At 41.4% G+C, this 25,309-nt stretch overlaps 1 protein-coding gene across 4 annotated transcripts in view; it reads right to left on the reverse strand.

Moving 5' to 3' along the window:
* Window positions 1–25,309, reverse strand: part of gabbr1b (gamma-aminobutyric acid (GABA) B receptor, 1b) — a 294,834-nt gene that overhangs the window by 199,074 nt on the left and 70,451 nt on the right. For all 4 annotated transcript variants that reach the window (XM_039820112.1, XM_039820110.1, XM_039820111.1 and 1 more), the window contains exons 2-4: window positions 13,775–13,861; window positions 5,521–5,585; window positions 1,945–2,083 (exon numbers count right to left, since the gene is read on the reverse strand). In XM_039820112.1, coding sequence (XP_039676046.1) covers window positions 1,945–2,083; window positions 5,521–5,585; window positions 13,775–13,861 — 291 coding nt within the window. The remainder of the gene's footprint in view (window positions 1–1,944; window positions 2,084–5,520; window positions 5,586–13,774; window positions 13,862–25,309) is intronic.

Below are 25,309 nucleotides of genomic sequence, written 5' to 3' on the forward strand. Positions count from 1 at the left end.
TCGAAGGACTGTATCTCCTTTTGATTGACAGTGATTTTGTACTATAAAAAGTCGCCGAAGCTGTTCAACTTCAAGCAGAGCTCAGCTCAGTCCCATCGCGGATTTTGCAAGCGTTGTTGAAAGACCAACTGCTGCAACCTATTTCTTGGTATTTGCTTGGTGAAATTGCTAGACAATTTTCGTCATACATTTCATACAATTATACACCACATTCCTTGTTTCAGTTTAACCTAATTCCCACATTTCCTCCATCGAGTTTAATATCGTTTTGTTAGATCGTTTGTTCATTCATTCATTCATTCATTCATACAGTAGGCTAGGCTAGTGTTGTAAGGGTGAACTAGCCAGCAAGCAAACTGCACACGATGGCAGACAATGCTAATATTGTCGACCTGATTTTGGCAAAGCCATTTGAAAGTCTTCCTTACGAGGAGAAACTTAGAATTAAACAGCAGGGTTAACACTTAAGATTGATTTAGTGCAAAAGACAGGGCAAAGTAACAGGTTTGTTCATCTTTCCTGGTATGACAAAGGTAGCTGGCTGACTGGAAGTGCTGTGACAAAGAAAATGTACTGCTGGCCATGCCTCTTGATGAAACCTTCTCACAGATATTATAAATTATTATTATAATAATTATATTATTATTGTATTATATTATTATTTATTATTATATATATTATAATATTAATATAAATAAATGGACAATTTTTATGATGTAGGCCAAAAATTAGCTTCCCCTCTTTGAATGACCAGCAGTCGCCACTGGTTTGCAGGTATGTTAAATCAGGATATCTTTGTCTTCTGAGACCAGACGATCCAAGAGTCAGAGTTTGTTTGTCTAAAACATAGACTGTAAAAATACTGAACATAGCATTGGTGACGTCACCAACTGGTTTGTGGAATGCTGTTTTGGAGCCTTGAGTTTGCATGTTGGTCATTGCCATCTTGGTATTTTGGAGCCACAAGTGACCATATTTGGACAAAAGGGGCTGGGGAGAATGACGCAGCTAAGCCATTGTTGTGAATGGTTTCAATGGTGCTTCGCTAAGCTAAATGCTAGAGAGGGAAAGTTGCTGATTTTCAACCTTTTTCACTTGACTCAACTTTCCAGTGGAGAGTTACCATTCATCTGCATGTATGGCACACTTTCTTTAAAGTTACCAGTTAATGCTAGTGCTAGCTTGCTAGCGGGGTTAGCAGCATGCTAAACAAGACATTTCAATGTGACTAAAATGTTCCAGTTAACTTTGTTGCAGTTAAAACACACAGTGAGAGGGTCAAAGCCAAAAAACAATAGCCAAAACAAGTTGAGGTGTATTTTAATTTAATGTTTTAATTTAATTTAATATTTAATTTCCACAGTGTTATGGTTAGCAAGCCTCTGTCTCGATTGACTGGTCCTAAAGCATCCCCTGCTTTATCATCTATTTTAAAATAAATGGGACCATCATTTACTAAAAGAACATCATGCTTTGTTAATGAAGACTTAAAACTAGAGATTGAGACCATAAACTCATTATGAAAATGTTTACTGAGTTAATAAATCAAGTGAGAAGTAGGCTCATTTTCTCAAAGACTTCTATAGAAAGAGACTTCTGGGCACTTGGGTAGCTCCGCTGGTAGAGCAGGCGCCCATATATTTACTCCTCGACTCAGCAGCTGTGGGTTCGACTCAGCCCTGCAGCCCTTTGCTGCATGTTGTTCCCCCTCTCTCTCCCCTTTCATGTCTTCAGCTGTCCTATATAAATAAAGGCCTAAAATGTCCAAAAATAAACAAACTTCCCTTTGGATCTAGAGGAGTCGCCCCCTGCTGGAAGCTAGTGAGAATGCAGCTTTAAGGAGCTTCAGCGTTCAGGCCCGGAAGTTGCTGCTTGGTCTGAAACAGTGTTTCAGGTGGGAGATGAATGAATGTGTGATGGAGAGTCAGCTGAGGTTAAACTCACAGCATCTGCTGCGCTGGATCAGATCGGTCCAAGTGCCGTTGGGCAAACACTTCCTGACCTTGGGTCCCACAATCACCCTGTTGCCCCTGCAGATGTACTCTATCTCATAGTCTACCGGAAGCACCTGCACACTGCGGATCTACACACACACACACACACACACACACGCGCGCACACACACACACACACACACACACACACACACACACACACACACACACACACACACACAAATTATATTAAATATATCACAACAGATTTGTTTATATTGTTTGTACAAGCAAAGAAAGGATTTGGATGGTTAAGTGTAGAGTGTGTGTTTCTGGATGAGGGCTGTATTTGCCTTAAAGTGACTATATGTAACTTTTTTTATGTTTCTAAAGCTCTGTCATTTTTTATACAATGGTCTTAAATGACCTGTAACAGCAAATGAAACTAACAGTGACAGGAACGCTATTTTTATATAGTTTTTAGTACGGCATCTGCCCGGGTCCGATTGTTCCCGCAAAGTCACAGAATGATTTACGGCAGGTAGACGGTGCTACAGTATCACATTCTGATGGGTCACAGATTTCTTTGTAACACTGGAAAAGCCTGTGTTAGTGTATCCAGCCAGTTGAGCCAGGTAAAAGGAAGCAGGAGATTTCTTTATATAGAAATTGTATTTCAGTGTTATTTTAGAGGTTATCTGTTGTACTTTTGGCTGATACTGGGGCAGGGCCATCACAGGAAATAAGGAAATTAAACCAAGAACAACAAAAAAATAAAAGGGAACGTAAAAGACAACGGGCGATAACGTGAGTATCACTTGGTCAGGCTTTAACAGATGGAGACAATTACGGGATTGTAAATGATTCAAAACCCACCCCGAATTGGCCCTAAGGTATGTAATATGTCTATTTCATTCAATGTTATTTTATAACTAAGTTACCGTATGCAACACTGGAAATGCAACGATGCATCTGTAACGTATTCTCTTATTGTAAATGAATGATTATCTGTCAGAGCAAAACATTCATCACGACTATAAGTAACTACTCAGTAATCTACAGTAGGTGATACAGCACAGAAGGAGAAAAGAGCTTTACGCAGGTGTGGTAAGAACTACCGCTAGAATGAACACAAACTGAAAGTGACATTTAGCCACTTTAAGCAGATGTACATATATTAAACACTTCAATCAAATTAATATGAGTTAGGGTAAATTTTGAAACAGTTTTTTTTAACCTTTACTGTAGAGAAGCAGGACTTTATTTCTTATTCTTCCCTCGTCTATAAGTATATTTTTTCATATTTAGTAACATCTCACTCTGCAAACTCAGCACTTGCTCCATGTTTACCTTCAGTAGAATGTGAATGTCTACAGCAGAGATCTTCAACAGGGGGTCCGGGGCCCCTAGGGGGTCCTCAGAGTTACCCCAGACAGGCCTCCAAATTATTGTTAATTTTTTTTAAACTATTTTTATTTAATTTTCAGAACAAATGACATATATCATACAGGCAGGGGTGAACGAAGCATAGGAGAAACCGCATGTCATTGTTAATTTTTTTTAAAGTTTTTTCAGTACAGAAAAATACTTTGCACATCTATAATGTGAGACAGGTGCATCGGAGGAGTAGGTTAAAATATATGGAGGAAATATTTATACAAATACAAAGAGAAATTGAAAGTCCAAAGAGAAAACAAAGCGAGATGAAATTAAAAATATTGTTTGTTTTTTTAATTTTCCATTTGGCTTTGGCTTTTGAATTTAATATTTGGCTTTTGAATTTCAATTTAACATTGGCTTTTCATTTTCATTTAATATTTGGCTTTTGAAAAAAGTGAGAGAATTAAAAAGGAGAGGTCGCAGTTCGGACGATGACTATCCGGTTGAGATTGTGTGTGTGTGTGCGTCCTCGAGATCTGACCACACACAAACACACGTAAGCAGAGCTACCCACACCCATGTTTCTACTGTTGCTTAATTAAATATAACATCTAAAGAGAGAAGTTGTCTGAGTCGTGTTTTAAACAGACACACCTGGGGCGAAGTTGGGAACCAGAATCAGCTTTAAATACAGTCCTAATCTAGTCCTCACTAACACGGGCCCAATTATAGTAACTACATGAAAACTTCACTGTGGTGCACGAAATGTCGTTTGTGTTTAGCCTACATCATCATTTTCTATCATGTGAAATAAGAGGCCAAGCCAGCCTGGTTGTGAAGCTGCAGACAGATGCTCCTCAGCAGTCAGCTCCCCCTGCTGCTCATAAGGTGCCTCGGCACCCCTTTCGTTTCAGACCCTCCCACCAGCCTTTGGGCCACGCCTCCTCATTTACATTGACATGTGTCAAGTCCAAACAAAAAGGCAATGTTAAATGGACATTCAAAAGCCAAATATTAAATCCAAATGAAAATCCAATGTTATATTGAAATTCAAAAGCCAAATATTAAATGAAAATTAAAAGCCAATGTTAAATTGAAATTCAAAAGCCAAATATTAAATGAAAATTAAAAGCCAATGTTAAATTGAAATTCAAAAGCCAAATATTAAATGAAAATTAAAAGCCAATGTTAAATTGAAATTCAAAAGCCAAATATTAAATTCAAAAGCCAAAGCCAAATGGAAAATAAAAAATAAAAAATAAATAATAATATTTTTAATTTGATCTCGCTTTTTCTCGTTTTCTCTTTGGACTTTCAATTTCTCTTTGGACTTTCAATTTGAATTATGAATAAATATTTCCTCCATAAAAATACTGTCTAACTTGCAAAAAATATATTTAATAGTCAATGTTTGGGTACTAGACCATCATCTGGCAAAATGAATGGAGTTCCTTTGCAACTTTTGAAAGTATTTTCAAAAATGAAAATGTCTTAACATGAATCCAACATCTTATAAATCAGCCTATTTGTAAAAAAATAAAAAGATATTAATGATAGGCTTACTGGCGTTTATGTAAGGTAGTCACTAAGATCCACAGTTAATCCGATTCACTGTTCCACATGTATGTTTAACATTAAACATAATTTATAAAATCATAACAAAAATTATTTTAATAGGTTGGTATTATATGCACTAAAAAGGTATGTGTAAAGGCTTTGTAGTTGGGGGTCCCTGCTCCGTCTCTCTTAAAGATAAGGGATCATTGGGTTATAAAACGTTAAAGACCCCTGGTGTACAGCATAACTCAGCAGTGTGGTGACTATGACATGGCCCTGTTGTTGTACAGTGCACATTTCAGGCTATAATGACCAGTCTTAGTTCAACACACGCACAATTTTAAGGCTGATACAAATATTTTGAAATTGAAGCCTTTGATACGATGATATTTAGTATGGATCAATTTGACTGTTTTATGCCAAAACTTTGACACATTCTAGGCCAAAGGGCAATACAAATAAAAACATAAAATACAAAGAAGTGGAATGTTTTAAACTCTGGTCAGAGCCGGAGTACTTTGTAGGATTTGGAATATAAAAAGTAAAGTTGATATATAATTGTAATGACATTAATCTGTGTTGTGAATACCAGACTAGTGAATTTGAACTGATCTATGTGCAGCTGTTATAACTCAACAGCCCTTCTCACCTGCTCTTGTGTCAGACCTCTGTACCTTATCCCTCCATCTCTGGGAGGACGGATGATAGCACAACCTGAAAGAGAGACACACGGTCAGGTGGAGCAGAGAGTGACCCATCCCTGGCCATCAAATACCATGAAAACATCAAACCAACGATGCATCCATCTTTTTGTTGGAACCCCCTTTGAGGCTCTCCTTCAATAAACTTTCACACTTACAAGCATTGTGTGTCTATCACAGCCGGATATATCTTCTCCCTCTGTGCCTAGACTCATGTTACTAAGCCTCACTGTTGCACTGGCTGACATGTTCCTTCATCACCATGAACACACACACTGTACTTTATTTTGACTCAATCCCACACACACCGTCCGGCTGCCACAAATCCTAACTAGAGAACCAAATGTGGATTCATCCACCGCTGAAAAGAGTCCCCAACTAAATTTGCATTTCCTATTTGTTTGATAGAAACTACAGTGAGCAGCTGTTTTAGGGAATTACTAAAGTTTACAAAACTATATATTTTTGACACATTTTTACAGATTCAAATCTCCAGTAGGCAAGGACGTAACCTGGAGGTTTGTGGACTGTGGGAGGAAACTGGAACACACCCAAGCAGGCTTAGAGAGAACATAGAAACTACACACAGATAGGCCGTAGCCGGCCAGGTTGAACCTGCTGTGAGGTGGCAGTACTAACCCATGCAACACCGTGCAATACTTCTCTCTCAAGCTCTCTTTTTATATTCTTCACACACCTACTTCTGTCACTTCTCAATACAACACTATAAATGCCTCTGAGGAGAGACATGGTACCCTGTTATGGCTGTTGTGTGATTCGATGCGTTTCGCCTCTCTATGACAAGCCTTTTCGGAAAAGGTTTAAACACTTTTGCCCTTAGACTGTTGGCTGTTTATCCTTTATAATTACCTTCAATTAATGACAATTTCATTTTACAATGAAATTAAGAAGCAAATAGCAACCCCTAACCCTGACATGGGCACTATAATATTCTATCTGCTATACACTATAATATTCCAAATAATACTTAATGACAATGAAGGACATGACAATATGTACAGACAAATACAAAATGATTCAACCAAAAAGCCAGAGATGAAACACAGAGAGTAGAAATAGAGAGAAACATGTTTGGCAGGTTTCAGAAAGTACTTTTTCTAACTGTCAGAAAAGCTTTTTCTTTTATTTAGAAAAGGCTTTTCTGACTGTCTCATGACCCCACCACTAGATGGAGACCTCTGTTATGTTTTCAGCAGCCATATAAAGTTTGGGCTTGTTGCTGCCAGCAGAGCTTATTTTTCACCTGTAATGGTTTCACATGGAAACATTGCGCTGGCAGTGAGATGGGGACGGGGTTAATGGGGCCAGCTGGGGCATGACTAGTGGCCAGGAGACAGATTTGCATGTTCAGACTGTCTAACACTGATGTACTCAGGCTACAGAACAAAGATTTGGAAGGTGACAATGGGACAGAAATTAAATTCTGCCACCACAATTATTTCTTTCTAAAAGTAATGTATTTTCACATGCTTTGTGTTTTTCAAATCAGTTTTATCAGAGGATTTTCAGTGATTAGTGATGGTCACAAGCTCGACCTCTCTCTGTTCTCCGAAGCTGTGTTGATGCAGGACCAGTCTATATCCACAACGTTCCACTTCCGGGATTGCTCCTGCATTCTAAACCCTGGTGGATTTATGAGGACTATGGTTAACTGCTCCTAAGACCTCTGCAGGGTAAATCCAGATTGAGTCAGGTTACAGGAGTCTGGGAAAGGACATTCTTGTTTATGGAGAGGAGAATGACCTCATCCTCAACAGGGACAAGACAAAGGAAATAATAATGGACTTCAGGAAGAATCCTCTCCCTCTGCATCCTCTCACCATCAGACGGACTGAGGTGGAGAGGGCCCGAAAACTACAAGTTTCTGGGCCGGCATCTGACCTGAGCTGGACCTTGAACACAAATGTCCCAGTGAAAAAGGCCCAGACGTAGCTGTACTTCATCAGGCTGCTCAGGAAAGCAGGACTGAGTCATCGCCCTCTCACCAAGGCCTGCAGAGGACTGATAGAGAGCATCCTCACTACAGGCATCAGTGTCTGGTATGGGAACACCAAACAGACAGAGAGGAAGGCTCTCCAAAGAGTCATTAAGACTACAAAGAGGATTATTGGGACTAAGCTTCCTTCTATGGACACAACATACAAACAGCGAGGCTGGAAAAGAGCAGAGCATCATTAGAGACTCACTCCACCCAGCTCACTCTCTGCTCAGACCCAAACACTGCACACACAGACTCAGACACAGTAGTGCGGACAGTATCAATACACATAAAACAGTTCTATAACAGTTTTTTCCCTGCCACAGTCAAACTAATGGCAAAAACATGATAAAACACTGAACAATTCACTATGATAAAATGTGCAATAATCCTCACTACTTCACTCTACTGTGAACTACTACTGTGCAATATTTGCAATATTTATTTTTGCGACAAATGCAATATCCCCCAAAGTATTTTTAGCAATCTTTTGTACATTATCTAAGTTTTTAGTCTCCTATTTTAATTTATTTACATTGTATAATCTTTTTCTATTTTAGTCGCTGGATAATGAAAACTTAGTGATGCCTCTTGCGCTTAATAGTCAATCTTTGATTTTCTTCTTGTGTTTACAGATGTCAGTTCCAGGGAATAACGGCTTGAAAGCGAGGTTTCCTGGTGGAGTTACTGAAAGTGTGGAGAATTAGAGTAATCTGCTTATTTAAAAAAACAGATGAATAAGAAAGACGGACTTTCACACGAAGATCACTACAAGCTGATGTACACGCTTGGAGTAGGTAAACGGGATGAATGCCAATCCCCAATCAGTAAAAAAAAAAAAAGAAAATCAGATACTGTGATCGGGATCAGGACATCCCTATAACGAAATGTTGGATTTGTGGGTAATGGCTACACAGTCCCCAGTAAAGAAACGAAAAGAAGAACAAGAAAACAGCACAGACAAAGCAAGAGAGGTTAAAAGACACAAAGAGCTGGATGAAAGAGAAAGGGACAACATTGAAGAAGACAGACATGAAGGAAACACTGAACGGCGTCAGTACGGGCTCGGCAGTGTTTAAAGACTGGTTCATCCAGAAGAATATGTCAACAGACTTTCACAGGTCAAGACAGAAAACCTCAATCAGATCCTACGATCACTTTATGCATCTGTAAGAAACGCCAACGTTGGAACGTACTCGATTGCCAGTTACATAGCAGTTAGCGCTGTAATATGTTGACACGTTTTAAAGTTTTACATAAGGACTTGTGCTACCTTCAAATCCAGCCACGGGGTATTTAAATCTGTATGTTCAGAGGTGCTGTCCCCTAACATAGCGAGTGGACTCGTCCGAAAAGTGTGGTTCGACGTCTAGCTGCATCTGGCAAGACGAGGCAGAGAGGGCAATCGAGACTTGACAAGAGACTCTTTTAAAACGGGATGAGAATGGCAATGAGTACATTTATCTCACTCGCAACGCCGAGACCAAGAACCACAACGATGCCAAAGAGTGTGTGAAGAAAATTACAGGGGGTGCATCTTCTCTAAGCCTAACAATCCAAACTGCCCCGTTGCTAGTTTAAAAAAATAAGTATGTATCTCTTTGTTCTGCTGACGCTTATGCTTTCTACCTTCAACCACTAAAAAAAGACTAACAGCTACTGAACAGACAAGCAGTGAGGTTCTGTCGTGAGCCCATGGGAAACAATGTCCCTGGGCAAATGTTACTCCAATTCAGCCAGGCAGCCTGGCTTTCAAGGAGATACACCAATCACAGCTGTCCAGCTCCTCCCTCAGGCTGGTCTTGAGAGTAGGGAGATAATGTCTGTGACTGGGCACAGATGTGAGGGCAGCCTGAGGGGCTACTGGGCTCCAACCACTACAGATCTAGTCTCGCATTGCCAGGCCTTCCTCCACAGCACTATGGAGGAAGGTCTGGCTAGTCCAGACCTGCCTCTGGTTTATTGGCATTTCTTTAAACCAATCACTATCGTCTTGGATGGGGCTAAGCGGCAGACGGAGCAACCGCGTCTATACAAAATAGCCTCGGGAAGGAACTTGTTTGGGTGGAACATGTGAATGTTCAAAAGTTGTTTTAGTCGTGCAACAGAAAACTCAGATTGGACAGACAGTCTAGCTAGCTGTCTGGATTTACCCTGCAGAGATCTGAGGAGCAGTTAACCATAGTCTTCATAAATCCACCGTAGTTTATAACGCCAACACAAAGAAAGAGGAAGGTAACTCCGGCGACACCTGAACAATCCCGGAAGTGGAACCTCATGGATATAGACTACACATCCTGTCCTCCAATCCAGGCAATAGCAGCACATGTGGTGAGCGCCTATCGCTACATCTCTATATACAGTGTGTGATCGCTACACAGTAACTTCAGCGGTAGTGCCAATGGTTACATTGTAACATTGTGTTTCCAGGTGTGTCAACTGCAGCACCTGGGCAAGAAGGAAACAAGATGAGTGAGGACAGAACTGTCAACATAAATATTCCCAAAGAAGTCCCATTCACCTTGTCTCACTTCACCATCGACAGAAATGTTAATTTTAATGTGAATTATAACGCTAGGGAGGCTATAGAGTTTAGGTTGCTATGGCCACAGTGTTCCAACCGCAGAGATGTAACAGACTATTTTCTTTAGCAGAAGCAATAACATTGTTTTTACATCAATAAAATCCTTTTTAAATCAATATTTTGTGTCATATTATTGATTTATTTGGTGAGTAGCCGTGTAATAAGTGGGATAATGTAGAGCGAGCCTGTTAAAAGACTAAACTAATAAATGGATATAGGCAGATAAGACCTACACTGCTAACAACAGGAGGTATCAGCCCCTCAACCTGAGCAGTCTTTTAATAAAAACAGGACAGTGTGGAAGAAATGGGCCGAAAAAAGCCAACGCACAGAGAGGGGGAGAAATAAGCCCCAAGAATGGTAATAGACTCTTTGATGAAGATGTCAGCCTAGCTTTGATGTAGCTGGGAAGTGACCTCGATACACCCCACCCACCACCTTACTTCACACTCTGGCCATCAGTAATCCATTAAAGCGCATGACATCAATCAGTCCTGGGAGGAAACCAGCTCCTCAGAGCCTCATCTTTGTGCTGGCATTCCTTATTTCCTGCCAGTTCACTGCAAAGCTCTGTTTCACTGAAGCAACACAAGTATTTTCTGTGTGTCTGATTCCCCTCAGTCTCCCCATCTCTCAAATACTTGCCTTGCCTTGCCTTGCCTTCCCTGGGGATAATACATTTGGAGCCAGCCATTCCATTAATGTTCACCCAATGTGTAAAACCCTAACTACTAAACAGTCCCCGCATTTCTCACTAGAGGCCAGGAAAGACCACTAGACGTGACTACCATAGCAAATACCCCCACCCACCGCTCAGCAAAAAGAGGAAATGACAGCTCCCTCATCTGATGGCAGGTTTATGTCTGTATTATAGAGATCTGACATCTGCCTCTGAGCATTAGTGTCAAAGCATGAGCTTGAATATAAAAGCCACATAATAAGCACTATGACTTTACTGCAAATATTCATTAGTGGTTTCAGCTGCTATTGGTTGCAGATTGCTTTTTGAATATGGAGCTAGGCCTGGCTGCCGAGCTGGGCTGTTAGGGGGGAAACGGTGCTTGTCTGAGCAGCAATTTCATGCTCAGAGGCTGACTGATATGACAGAGGGAAAAGGGCATAGACACGACTGTAGAAAGGTGAATACAGAGGCATGCAGATCCAACACCTACACAAAAACATCCACTTAGTGGTCCATTGTTGTTACTGCACAGTTCTGTGAACCCAGGAAGTATTACTGCTGTATCAGTTTAAGAATAATAGTCAGGTATTGATACATCTTACCAAAACCACATAAGAAAGGTAGTTTCTCAGTGCAATATGACCCATATGACCAAAAATTGTCCGTTTCCTACATTGGTTTCTTTTCTTTTCCTGGCCTCAACCGAGTAATCATTCTGGTAACCATGACGATGAGTGTTCCCTAACCCCCTTATAACAAAGCAATTGTTTTAAACCCAAATCAGGATCTTTCTCCAATGCTGGCTAAGTAGTTTTTGAGCCTATACCATAACTTAACCAGACCTTTTCCAACCTTGCCGTTGGGTCCCTTATGTGAGGCTGATATCCCAATTGGTTGCAGGAAGGCACTTGTTTTGGTGGAACATTTGCACCCCGCAAAAGAAAACTCCACATACAATATTAAATGAAGTTATTCTACTTCGTTTAAGAATGCTTGATTCTGATTGGCTGGGAGGAGGGCATTAACCCGGCATATTGCCCGCTGTGTATTGCCCGCTGACTGAGTACAGCGTCATCAAATAGTAGATCAATACGCCGCTTGTATTTTTTTTCTATCACAGAAATTTCAAACATGAGGTCCATTGTAAAAATAAACCTTGTTTAAAAAAAGTTTCTAAAACGTGTCTGAAATCTATCGGAGGGTCAGTCGATACATAGTTTTGCAAGCGAGATACAATGTAGCAACTACCTTATTAAACTAACGTTAGTGATCAGATGCAGCCTTGTGTGGTTGCTATAGAAACTATTAACGTTAGCTACAGTTGAGCTACAGTTGAGCTAACATTATTCGCTGTAGGCTACTTCTAAATATTACAGTGTCTTTAAAATGGACAAATTCATTGTCAATTTTAATATATTTTGATAGGATTAGGGGAGACAACTGATTGAAAAAATGTTAAAGAATTAATAGATATAGTTCAAAGCAGCGTACGCAAGCCATACAGTGTGGCAACGATGACCGGCATCAGAGCCTCACTGAACCGTCATTTCTCAAGGTTCAATTTATATGCGGACAGTGAGTTTACCACCAGCAACAGGGTGTTCAAATCCATAATAAAAACACATCGAAAGAATGGCCAAGACAAGGCGAAACACCATCCCCATGTCACCGAGGCTGACCTGAAATTGCTGCGTGAATCCACAGCTCTCTCCCCGGACACCCCGTTAGGTCTAGTTTCCAAAGTTTGGTTTGACCTCCAGCTTTGCTTGGCGAGGCGAGGCAGGGAGGGCACTCGGGAACTGAGTGCGTCCTCATTCGCCATAAAAGTGGAAAGCCGCGGTAACTGTTTATTGCCCTGCCTCTCGGTGATTATCCCTTACTTATACCATGGTCTGGGTGAATACTCGATTCTGATTGGCTGCAGGGTGTCCATTAAAAAGTGATGTAGGAAACCTACTAAAGGAGTTCGGTGAAACTGACTGTTTACTGTTATATATGAATGCGCTATATTAAATCAAAAAGGAAATGTGGATTTATTATTTCCAAATCGTCCTCTGAACACCACAGGATGGCGCTAAAACACACAGGCTGCAAGAAGTAAGTTCTACTGGCCCTCTGGACTGACTCAGTTTCACAGCGAATAACGTTATCTCACATCTCATTCACAGTTCAGCTCGCTGCTTCAGGCTGCGCCGCTGCAGCCGACAGTAACGTTACACATCGCGGATCAAATTCTTCGTTAAAGTCGTTATATTGTTTTGGGGACAATGACATGGCTGGATAGCTAGCTTGTCTTGTTGTTCAACATACTGTCAAATTATTTTTACTGATTGCCAACTGTACACAATGTTATTGACTTTGGATCTTGCTAGCATAGCGTTAGCTTTCTGGCTCGTAGCTAAACTGAAGGGTTCTATCAGCTGAGCGGACTATATAAATATCTCCGGTTGCTAAGGGAGGCAAATCGTATCTAAGGTTCTTCCTAATTCCTGGTTGAGAGAACAACGTTTGCATTGCATAAGAACCTGATGGATGGGAATGATTGTTCCAGGTATTAGTCAAACCGTCAGGCGTAACCAGGGAAACGGAGTTATTGTTTGGATAAACTTTAGATTTCGATTGTAAAACTAATTAAAATATGAAATAATGTTTTAAAAATATGTTATTTGGCAAGTGACCATGGTATAAGCGGGTTAATGCCCTTCGAGGTGTCCATTTGTCAGGTATTAATGGACTTCGGCGGAGGCAACCGTGTCCATTAATACCTGACAATGGACACCTCGTCGGGCATTAACCCTTACTTATCTGTTGACACAATACAGTAATGTGAGCGATTTAAATTAGCTGATACATGGTTAAACCTCATTAGTTCTTGACAGTGTATCGCCGTGTGTACTTCGTCCATAGCAAAGTGTGTGTGTGTGTGAGTGTGTTTACCAGCAGATGTATTATAGGATGCAGACACTCTGAGTAAGGGCAACATGGCAGAGAAGAAGAGAAGAAATGACAGCGCCATCCCTCGACCTGAAAAACAAGACACAGAGAGAGAATCCATTCAGAAAAGCTGACAGGGAAAACAGACAGCCCTATCTGCTCTACTAGAGAGCATGAAAACACAAAAATGAAAAATCCACCCTAACACACAATATAATCTGTATACAGTCCAGCTGCCAGAAGAGGGGAGAAGAAAGGAGTTGATAAAAATGTTGGTGCTTTCAAGTATTACCATGAATTCACAGTAATTAAAGCTTTAGTGGGTAACTTTTTGATATTAATGAACGTTGTTAGATTCAAGCCATTGCCAAATGAGTTGCTATAAAGCTAATTAAGACTATCAGCTCCACAAAACTCTCTGTTTTTTTTTTTCAAGATTGTGATTTCAAGACTTTCGGACGCAGAAACTCAAGTGAAGATAATTACCTCTTCTGAAGAGTCCATCATGTTTTTTTTAATCCTCCATGTCCTCCTTGGCTACTAGCAACTGTGGAGGAGGGTGCGCGATCATGGAAGGCTTGTATCATGTGGACGCGCCCACAGTGTTGTTGTCATTACTTAGAATTCCTCATGTGGGAGACAGAAACTACTACTACTACGCACTATAGCTTTAATTGAAAAAAGAGCACATGTAGGCCACAGGAGGTTAGACTTCGGCCTGAGCGCGGAACGGACATGCATGAAAAGGTAACGTTAACATCAATATTTCATTTTGAGCTGGAACTGTTATTTAGGAAATAGATAATATTTTGCTATAGTGTCAGTGATTTTATGGAGTTTTATACAAACGTTCTGGGTGAATTTGTGAGTGCTATAATTTATTTATTTACCAGGAGCAGTGCGCTTCATTAGGGCCCGAGCACCGACAGTGGCGAGGCCCTATTGAAACTGAAGGAATTATTATTATTTTCTGCAAATGAATCGCCCTTTTTGAGGGGCTTATCATACTCAAAAACTCACCAAAATTGGCGATTGCATCAATTCTGGTGAAAATGTACCACACAAATAGGCACACAAAAATGGCTCGCTAGCGCCCCCTAAAAAGTTAAAAAAAATTTAGCCCCTGCAGTACGTTTAACGTAGACTAACGAAACTTGATACACATATGTCACATGTCAAGACATACAAAAAATGTCATTGGAGCCATACCCTAAACGTAACAGGAAGTCCGCCATTTTGAATTGAAAGTTTGAAATTAGTGCAATTTTGGCCATTTCCACATGTCGTACTTTAACGAATTCCTCCTAGAGATATCATCCGATGGACTTCAATTTTGGTCTGTATCATCTCAACACCTTAAAGATGAAAAGATATATAAAGAAAAACTTTTCATCAAACGGTGTGGGCGTGGCGGCCATTTTGAGTGTTTAGCGATGAACAAGAAAGTGGCTGTAACTACAGTGTACATTGTTATATCTGCTTGAAATTTCACACAATCAACAAGAGCCTAAGGACATATACAAGCCAATATTGACTTTTGGTCATAGCGCCCCCCCGCTTGTGTGACGTATCATTGAACTCAGCAGATAGTTCCTTCTACATTGGTGATGGTTTGCCAGCCCTCCTATGCTTAAGCCACGCCCCCTTTCATAACTGGTGACCCGTTTAAGGTAGAGTCTTATGTGAGGTATCAATGAACTCAGTAGAGACTTCCTTTTTTATTGGTAAAGGTTTGCCCCTGACCGTTATGCTTTGGCCACGCCCCCTTTCATAGCTAATGAACTGTATGACGTAGAGTCTTGTGTGAGGTATCATTGAACTCAGCAGGGAGTTCCCTTTTCATTGGTGACGATTTGCGGTGTCTGAGTGCCGCGCAAATGCACGGTTGCAAGGAGCGGCGTCCGCCAGTAACCCCGGCACGCACAGAGGCGCGAGGGCCCGTCCAACGCTGCATGCAGCTTTAATCTATATTTGAGTTTCCATGTGCCAGAGTTAGCTAATGAGTTAATTTTCATCTGTGTTCTCTTGGCAGATTATTAGAAAACAACACAATGTGATATGATACAATACAATGCAATAACACACACATACAATATGAGCAGATATATGTAAAAAACAATGAGGTAAAGGAAGTACCAGGTAGTATAATTATTCATGATTACAAGTTTGGTTTGCTTTAAGCCATCCCTTAAAGGGGGCCATACTCGAAATTCAGAAAGAAAAGTGGTCTGGGATTCAGTGTTGTAGTCAAGACCACCTAAACCGAGACTATGTCCAGCGCCGCCGCTCCCACCACGCGCATCACGCACATCACGCGCTGTGCGTTGGGCACCAAGTGCTGAGGGGGCACCAAAAAATGCCTAATGAAAACTCATCATAGTCATAATAATTATAATTTTTATTTTATACTGTTTATTGATCCCCAGTGGGGAAATGCCAATATTATTTCAGTATAGAAATATTAGGCACTTTTTAGGTATGTATATCACAAAACAGGCAGAACAAGAGATATATGTAATTGCTCAAGAAAGTAACGATGGTGCCCCCCCCACCACCCCCAAACACACGTACGCACGCACGCACGCACGCACGCACGCACACACGCACGCACACACACACTCAACTTCCCAAGCTCCCCGTGGGTGCCCTTCCTTATCTCAGTGGTCTGTTGGATTGCACCTGACGAAGTTTGACAGTAGGCTAAGTCAACTTTTTTGGAAATGGCCTTGAAAAGACAGCAGGAGTCAGGAGCAGAGAAAATAAAAAAGAAGAAACTGCGAGATGATGCCCTTGCATGACTTGCAGGTAAGTCCATGTTTAATCATTCTTAAATACGGGAAATGTGCTGCTAATGTAGTAATGTAAAAAAGGGGGAGAACTCCTAGCTGCATGCTTTCAGTTTGAAATGTTTATAATTTTTTTCGGTATAAGATTCTTTGTTTGAATATTTTGTCTCTATCTATACTGATCCTTTTTCTTTGTATTCCTAAATTAATGCAGGGTCAATGCTGAGATACGTACATGGAGGAGCATGTGGCCAAGAGGACGATACAGATGACGAGCAACCATCTACAAGCAGTTCAGGCACACATCAACCCCAGCTGGCCAGCAGGTGTGTAGACTCCACAACAGTACCAATAAAGGAAAGGAATTAATGCTTAATCATAAAGGATTGCTTTTTCCCGCTCTTGTGATTGCCTGATGTTTTTCACCTGCCTCTTGTTACCTCATTACCCTCTGTAAATGTAGTAGTCTTTGTGTTCCCCTTGTCCTGTGTCAGATCATTGTGTTTCGTCTCCAGTTCGTATTCCTGTGTGTTTCGTCTCCAGTTCGTATTCGTGTGTTTCTATTTTGACTTGGACTTTATTTTTGATTACCTTTTTGCCTGCCTTTTCCAAGACTCCCTTGGTTTTGTATATTTTTATGTTTTATTAAATCATCAAACGATCCTCTGCTTCGGTCTCTGCATTTTGGGTCCGCCATTCACCAACATCCCACAACACATACAGTACACAACTAGCTAATATGTATAGCTAATATACACTTAATCCATTTGGGTGAGGGGTGAAGAGATTTCTGGAGAGTTTTGGTACATAGGCAGATTGATAAGGTTGGCTAGCTAGCTTTGCTAGCGTCACTTACATTTAGCTAGCTTTGCTAGCGTCACTTACATTTAGCTAGCTTTGCTAGTGTCACTTACACTTAGCTAACTTTTCTTTATGCTTCCTTACTTAGTGCAGATAAAAAATGTAGGTGGTCCCAGCTGTATCGGTTAGCGTTACATTGCTGAATTTTCACACTGCTGTGTTTCCTATAGATGTTTGCAAATAAACTTTTAAAAAAATATAATAAATAAAATGCATTTATTATAAAATGTTATTGCATATCGATACACTATTGCCACGGAAAATATTGCGATACCATGCTGTACTGATTTTTCCCCCCACCCCTAGAAGTTGGTCGTGGTCATTTGGGGAAGAACTCAGTAAGTCCAAGAAGACAACTGAATGACACACATTAGTATTCTCCCATCAAGTCAAATCCTTCAGAAAACCTGCAATGCCATCTGGAGGAAATGTTGAATAAGGAAAAAAAAACAACACTGGATTACAGAGAGTTAGCATTTCTACTAGAAAAAAAATCCCAGACTGACTGCGCTGTTTCTACATGTTGCCAAAGATTCACAAAAATATGTCCAATCCGCCTGGCAGACCTATCATCAATGGAAATGGCTCAATTCTGAAACCAATTTCAAAATGTATTGATCATCATATTAAATCGTTTCATCTTAATTGACATTTTTGTCTTTATATTCAAGACACCAACCAAGTTTTAAACAAAATTGAAGATATAAAAAATATTTGAGATGCATACATGATTAAAATGGACATGGAGTCATTATACACAAACACTGATCATGAGGAAGCCTGAGAAGCTATGCAACATTTCCTAGATAAGATGAGCCAGTATCCCCAACAGATTTAATCATTCAACTCACGAGATGGATATTGGAAAATATTAAATATATTTATTTTTCAGGAACAGCTGCATAGACAGATACTGGGCACAGCGATGGCTATGACCTATGCACCCTCCTATGCCAACCTGTTTCTGGGAATGTGGTGTCAGAACCTGGCTCAAAGGCCATGACAAAAGAGGGAGCGAGGCATCGTAAATTATCAAAAGTGATTTATTTAACAAAAGAATAAACTAAACAGAACTTAACTATAACTTAAATAAACCCAAAACAAGATGTGGCAGGTGGGGTGATCAGGCCATGGTTGATGTGAGTGTAGTGAAGAGAAGAGAAGAGTCTGACCAGGTGGAGCTTTATCAGCTCACCGCTCCCAGGTGCACCAGATCTGCAGTCAACTCAAACAAAGATGGAAACAAAGATGGGTAAGACCAGAGAGGTATCACTCCCACTGAGAGGCCCTGCCAGATTACACAGGGCCGTCACACCTCCCCCCATAAAGCCGGTGGCCCAAAAGAGCCAACGGCAAAACCAACCACCACCTCCAGCTGTCACAACCGAACATTATCCAGAAAAAGCAAGTGATACCAGAATCACCAAACTATAATACACAGACTTATACCAAGCAGAAAGGAACCGTTGACCTCCAATTTGCGCTGGGACGACTGCTCACCCCCGTCCCATCTCTAGCAAAACCAGATACCTGGGAAGCAAAAGAAGAGACCAGGCACACAAAAAAAACAGGGTACAAACAACAAAAGATGGCAATATCAACCTAGAGCAGAGGGGCACGTGACAACGCATCAGCTATTACGTTGTCCACTCCTTTAATATGTCTAATCTCAAGCTAGGCTTGCAAAAACAACGACCACCTCATGAGTCTCTGATTGGGACATTTAAGCGACTGCAAAAATGTCAGCGGATTGTGATCCGTGTAGACCACAAGGGGCCTCCCACCAACGTACACCTCAAAATGCTGCAAAGACCAAACGAGTGCCAGCGCTTTCTTTTCTATCACCGAATAATTCAGTTGATAACGTTTGAATTTTTTCGAAAGAAGCTAACTGGTCTCGCCAGTCCCTGACCATCCTCCTGTAGCAAAACAGCACCCGCTCCAAACTGACTTGCATCCACTTGGATCATGAAAGGTTTATCAAACGCGGTGCTAATAACACGGGAGACGAACACAACAAAGACTTAATGTTTTCAAAGGCTTGCTGACACTCATCAGACCACAAAAACTTTACATTAGTCTTCAACAACTCCGTCAGAGGAAAGACCACTGTAGAGAAGTTTTTTCAAAAGCTCCTGTAGTATCCGACCAGACCCAAAAACGTTGCAACTCTTTTTTAGTAGTAGGCACAGGAAAATATTCTACTGCCCTAACTTTGGCCTGGACCGGAGCTACATGGCCCTGCCCCACTACACATCCCAAATACGACACAGTAGCCCTCGCAAACTCACATTTGGCCAAATTGACAGTCAGACGTGCCTCAGACAACCTGTCAAACAATGCCTGAATGCTTTTAAGATGAGCGTGCCACGTGTCAATATATATATATATATATATATATATATATATATATATATAAAAATATATATATATAAAAAACGAGATCATCTAGGTAAACAGAACAACCTTCTAGACCAGACACAACGCGATTCATCAACCATTGAAATGTGGCCGGAGCGCTCCTCAAACCAAACGGCATGACTCTATAAGAATAGAGCCCAGACGGGGTAACAAACGCCGAAACCTCCTGAGCACGCGCAGACAACCAAACCTGCCAATATCCCTTAAGCAAATCAAACTTCCTAACAAACTTGGCATAACCAACCTGATCTATACAGTCATCCATCCGTGGCAGCGGAAAGGAATCTGGTTTAGTTACTGAGTTTACCTTCCTGAAGTCTGTACAAAACCTAGGTGATTTATCAGGTTTCGGGACCAAAATACACGGAGAGGACCAACTAGAAAATGACGGGAGAGCAATATTATTTTCCAGCATGTAAGCAACTTCAGAGTCCAGATGTTTAAGTTTCTCTGGAGACATACGGTAAAAACGCTGTTTAATTGGTTGTGCATCTCCAACATCAACATCATGTTCGATCCAATTTGTGCATGTAGGAACATCACCAAACAGACATGGATACTGCTGTATCAAACCAGACAACTCATCATGCTTAGACTCAGTTAAATGCACTAACGGACTATCAAGGTTACAAAGCGTCTCAGAATTTTTTAGACGACCATACAACAAACTATCATCTGGTTCCGGCACGTCATCCACGCCCTGCGAGTCAGACACCGAACTCACAAGCAAAACAGGATGCACCTCGTCACCCACTTACTGGCTTACATCAGCCTCACGTCCATAATAGGACTTGAGAAGGTTGACATGACATAACTGTGTTGACTTTTTCCGACCTGCTGTAGCAATGATGTAACTAAGGTCAGACCTTCGCTCAACAACTGTATAAAGACCAGCATATTTAGCCTGAAACGGCGAGCTCACAACAGGCATCAGAGCAAGAACTTGATCCCCAGGACTAAACTCCTGATGCTCCGCACGGCGATCATAGCAATTTTTCATCTTACTCTGTGACATTTGCAAATTCTCCCTCGCCATTTCACCTGCAACAAGCAACCGATGCCTAAAGCCATTGACAAAATCAACCAAATTTCTCTGCGGCTCGGTCTCCACCAAGCCATCCTTTAAAAACAGCCAAGGGCCCACGCACTTTGTGTCCAAAAACCAAGTCATTAGGACTAAACCCGGTACTTTCCTGAACAGCTTCTCTTGCAGCCAGTATAAGCCAAGGAAGACCCCCCTCCCAGTCTCTATCCAGCTCTGTGCAGTATGCACGCAGGAGAGACTTCAGAGTCTGATGGAATCTCTCCAAGGCCCCCTGACTCTGTGCATGATAAGCCGATGAATGGTTATGACAGACACGCAACAACTTCAAATCTTGACCAAACGTGCGAAGAGAAATCGGACCCCTGATCGCTCTGGATGACCTTCAGAATACAAAAGACCGAAATAAACTGACTTAGTGCTATCACCACCGTTCGTCGTTAGTCCTAATCCGGTAAACGGTCAACGGATCACAGCCGGTTATGAATTCATCAGTTAGTAGGTATTTACAGCCAGACTTAGAACACGGCAACGGATCCACACAATCCACAATCAAATGCTCAAATGGTTCATTTACAACCATAATAGGTTGTAATGGAGCAGGCTTAACAGACTGATTGGGCTTACCCGTTAGCTGACACACATATGTCTTAATGTATGCTGCAGCATCTTTCTTCACCCGCGGCCAAAAGAAATGCTTCAAGATGTTAAGATAAGTCTTTCTCACACCAAAGTGCCCACTCTCATCGTGAGCAACTTTTAAGACAAGAGGACGAAATTTAGTCGGTACCACCAACTGAACGACAGCATCTCCGACAAAGTCAGTACCCAGAGTCAACCACTTCCTAAACAACAAGCCATTTTGAACCATATACCCACGTGCTACACTGGTGATCTCCGTAGCAGATGCAACAATATCAAACATTACTAGGGAAGAGTCACTCTGCTGTTCCTGTACCAATTCGGTTAATGACACAGATAGCGGAAAATCTGACAGTGATGGAGCCTGAAACTCAACCTCACCCTCATCAGGTTCTCTCACAGCCTCCGCGTTACTCATAGCACTTGTACTTACACAGGCTGAGAAAAAACTCTAGGCAAGTCAGCGGCAATATGATCAACAACAGACATAACCGGGCAAGATGTAACCACTGGCAAAGGAGGAGAATCAGCCCAAACACGCCCACCAACCAGCCCGTTACCCAGAATGAAATGAATCCCCTCAATGGGCAACGCCGGACGCACACCCACGGCTACCTCGCCCTTCACCAGCTCACAGTCCAGGACCAACTTATGTAATGGTATGGGCAAAACAGTTAAACCCATGCCACGACTGAGTATATAATCGCCCGTATCAGTGTCGTCAGACAGCAGCAGCACAGATCCTACAATGTAGGAGTCAAAAGCCCCTGTATCCCTCAGGACTTTTACCGGCACCTTAGCCCCACTTCCTACCAGTGACACAAAGCCATCTCTAATAAAAGGAGCATAGGCTGCCAAGACTTTCAGGCATTTATCGCTTACCACTACTGAGAAGTGTTCCGCAATCTTCAGCAACTGCTCCTTAGTACAACGCTATGCTGACCAAACGTCCTCTTTTGCCCGGACATGTCCACTTTTTACGTACTGTCCAGGATGTCCGGGGGGGGGAGGTTTATAAATTCATGAAAATGTCCGGTTTTCACTGTTTTTAATGGGACCATTAAGCTGCTTTGTGGGCGGCTCCGCAACACGCACATACACAGGGACCAGAGCAGACAGCGGAGCTGCATTGCACACAAAATGCCTAAAGATTTCACACCGTGGTCAGAAAACACAGGGGGGAGACACTTTGTTTCTCTCACTATGACTCTAGAGTCGTACTCGCTCGCCGTCATTCTCTCACTTCTCCCGCGCTCTATTATATAGTGCACTCCACACACACACACACACACACACACACACACACACACACACACACACACACACACACACACACACACACACAAGTATGTGTTGAAGTATCAACTCAAGCTTTTTACTCAAGTAAACGTGTAAAAGTACTGGTTTCAAAACTAAAAAGTATAAAAGTAAAAGTAATGTAAGGGGAAAAAAATGCCATTGACAAAAGCTTAGCCCGCCCCATAGGGGCCTAATAGTGCACTACCCCACCTCCACAAAAAAAATTTTTTCTAAAGGCCATAATGACTATAATGTTATATTAAAATCATACCTGCAAACTCAGAATTGCTGAAAAAGGTGACACATCTCTTCTGTGTTTTTCAGACAACGGCAGCTACAGTCTGGTGTTACAATCCTCTCCAGTGAAATACAGACACACTTTACACCGTTTAGCTGTCAGCATTTTAACCGTGTTTACTCCAGCTGCTAGCTAACGGTAGGCTAATGTTACTGTTAAGAAATCTCTAAAAGACGTGTCACTTAGATTTCTGGAGGAAGGAGAAGCTGGGTCGAATTGAAAGTTAAGCAAGAGGTTTAATGAAACAACACGATGAAAAAGACAGTCAAAACACAATCAAACATAAAACATGAAACACTGCCAGAAGCAGACTGCAGACATGCTTCCCCTTGTGGGGACACAGTTAGCAGCCATGCGACATGACAAAACGATACAAGGTAAACAGCGGTCTTCAAAATGCTCCCCTTGCGGGTCACAGATTGAAGCCCCGAATCTCTCTCAGGATCCGAATTATATGTCCCTCAGGTTAAGGACACACCTCTGATTTCCATAAATTACTTCAAGTCCTTGAATAGTGTAGGATTATTTTGTTAAGAGTATAGTGTAAGGCCTCAGATTTCATAACCTGACATGTCTCTCTCTGTTCTTCTGGGCCACAAGGAAGCCATCTGGTCTTGGGAAGTGATACGACTTATTAAATTGAAGATGCAGCATGTGCTCAACAAAGATAATTAAAACTTTAACCAAAAGGAGGATTCCTTTCCCAGATGAACAGGGAGAGACAACAATGGTCAGTGTTTTGCAAGCGCGTGATTTGTGACACAAAGTATGGGAATGACCTGGCTCTCATGAAAACTCCTTGAATTTGCAGGAGATTAAAAACAGACAGGTGTTACGATCCAACAATAGCCACTTGTCTCTTTTGAGCTGAGTCAAGGTCATGTTTTCATACGGTGTGTTACATATCGTTAAGGAGCTGGCTGGAGCCAGAAGATCGGGACTACGTCCAACTGATAACAGCACCACGGATGAAGCAGAGAAAATGGAAAAAAAGTGAGGGTTCTGGGTTAGCCGGCATCAGATGCTGGGGGAAACTCTGTCTGTTTGCTAGGTTTTAGCGATAGGCTGTTTTGTCTGGAAGTAATCTGATCCTTGTGCACAAGATTATTGTATTTTGCAATATCATTCACTAAAGCATGTTATTAACTTTAACTGGAAGAATCCTGAGTCTTATTTTGAATCCTGAGTCTATTTCTCTGATCTACCAGTAAACGAACACTATTCAGTGACCATAGAATTGGAGTCAGATTAAGTCTGGCCTTTTTAGGGCCAGACCGGTCATCGGTCACATTTTAGACTAAATTCCTTCAATAGGAAAAGGAAAGAAACCACACTAGTCTACAAAAACCTATCAAACCGAACATCCTTCAGAACGACGTACCTCTCCAACCACTATTCACACATCCACCTATAGTTTTAATCAGACAAACACCAACCCAAAGAGACAAAGCGGTACCAAAAAAAAACCTGGCTGAAGAAGCCCCATGGAACTTTTAAATGTGGGAACTGCAACTATTGTGATAATGTTGTGAAAACCAATCATTTCCAAGACAAGAGCACATCTCGCATAATATCAAATGAGACATTTACCAATTGTAACAGCACACATGCTGTTTATAGACTGGAGTGCCCCTGTGGCTGTTTCTATGTAGGACGAACAAAAATAAGACTTATTAAAGACCAAGCTGCAGAACACAAACCAAAAAAAACAAGTATGTTGATTATGCTATGGCATCACATTATGCGCAAATTGGACATGATAAACGTACATGCTGAAAGTGATAGTGTTGGAGGTTGGACATCAGAGGAGGAGATTCCTAAAAAGACTTCTCCAGCATGAGACCTTTTGGATTTTACAATTGAAAGCAACTAAATACCCTGGGGTCTCATTATAAACGTGGCGTACGCACAAAACAGGGCTGAAAATGTGCGTACGCCACTTCCCACGCAAAGGTTGTGATTTATAAAAATCAAACTTGACGGGAAAATGTGCGGTCCTCTATGCAAATTCTGACCCATGCGTACGCACATTTTGGAGACAAAATAGGAATTGGCGACATTGATGGTGAGATGGTGAACTGAAGTCAGATTGCAGAGAGTAAATGAGAATAAGATTACTTTTAATATTTTCTAGTATTGATGCCTCACGCACATTCTTTCACTCCATATCATCCACATTACCATGAAGA

This window comes from Perca fluviatilis, chromosome 13, assembly GCF_010015445.1.
Source record: "Perca fluviatilis chromosome 13, GENO_Pfluv_1.0, whole genome shotgun sequence".
Taxonomy (NCBI): domain Eukaryota; kingdom Metazoa; phylum Chordata; class Actinopteri; order Perciformes; family Percidae; genus Perca; species Perca fluviatilis.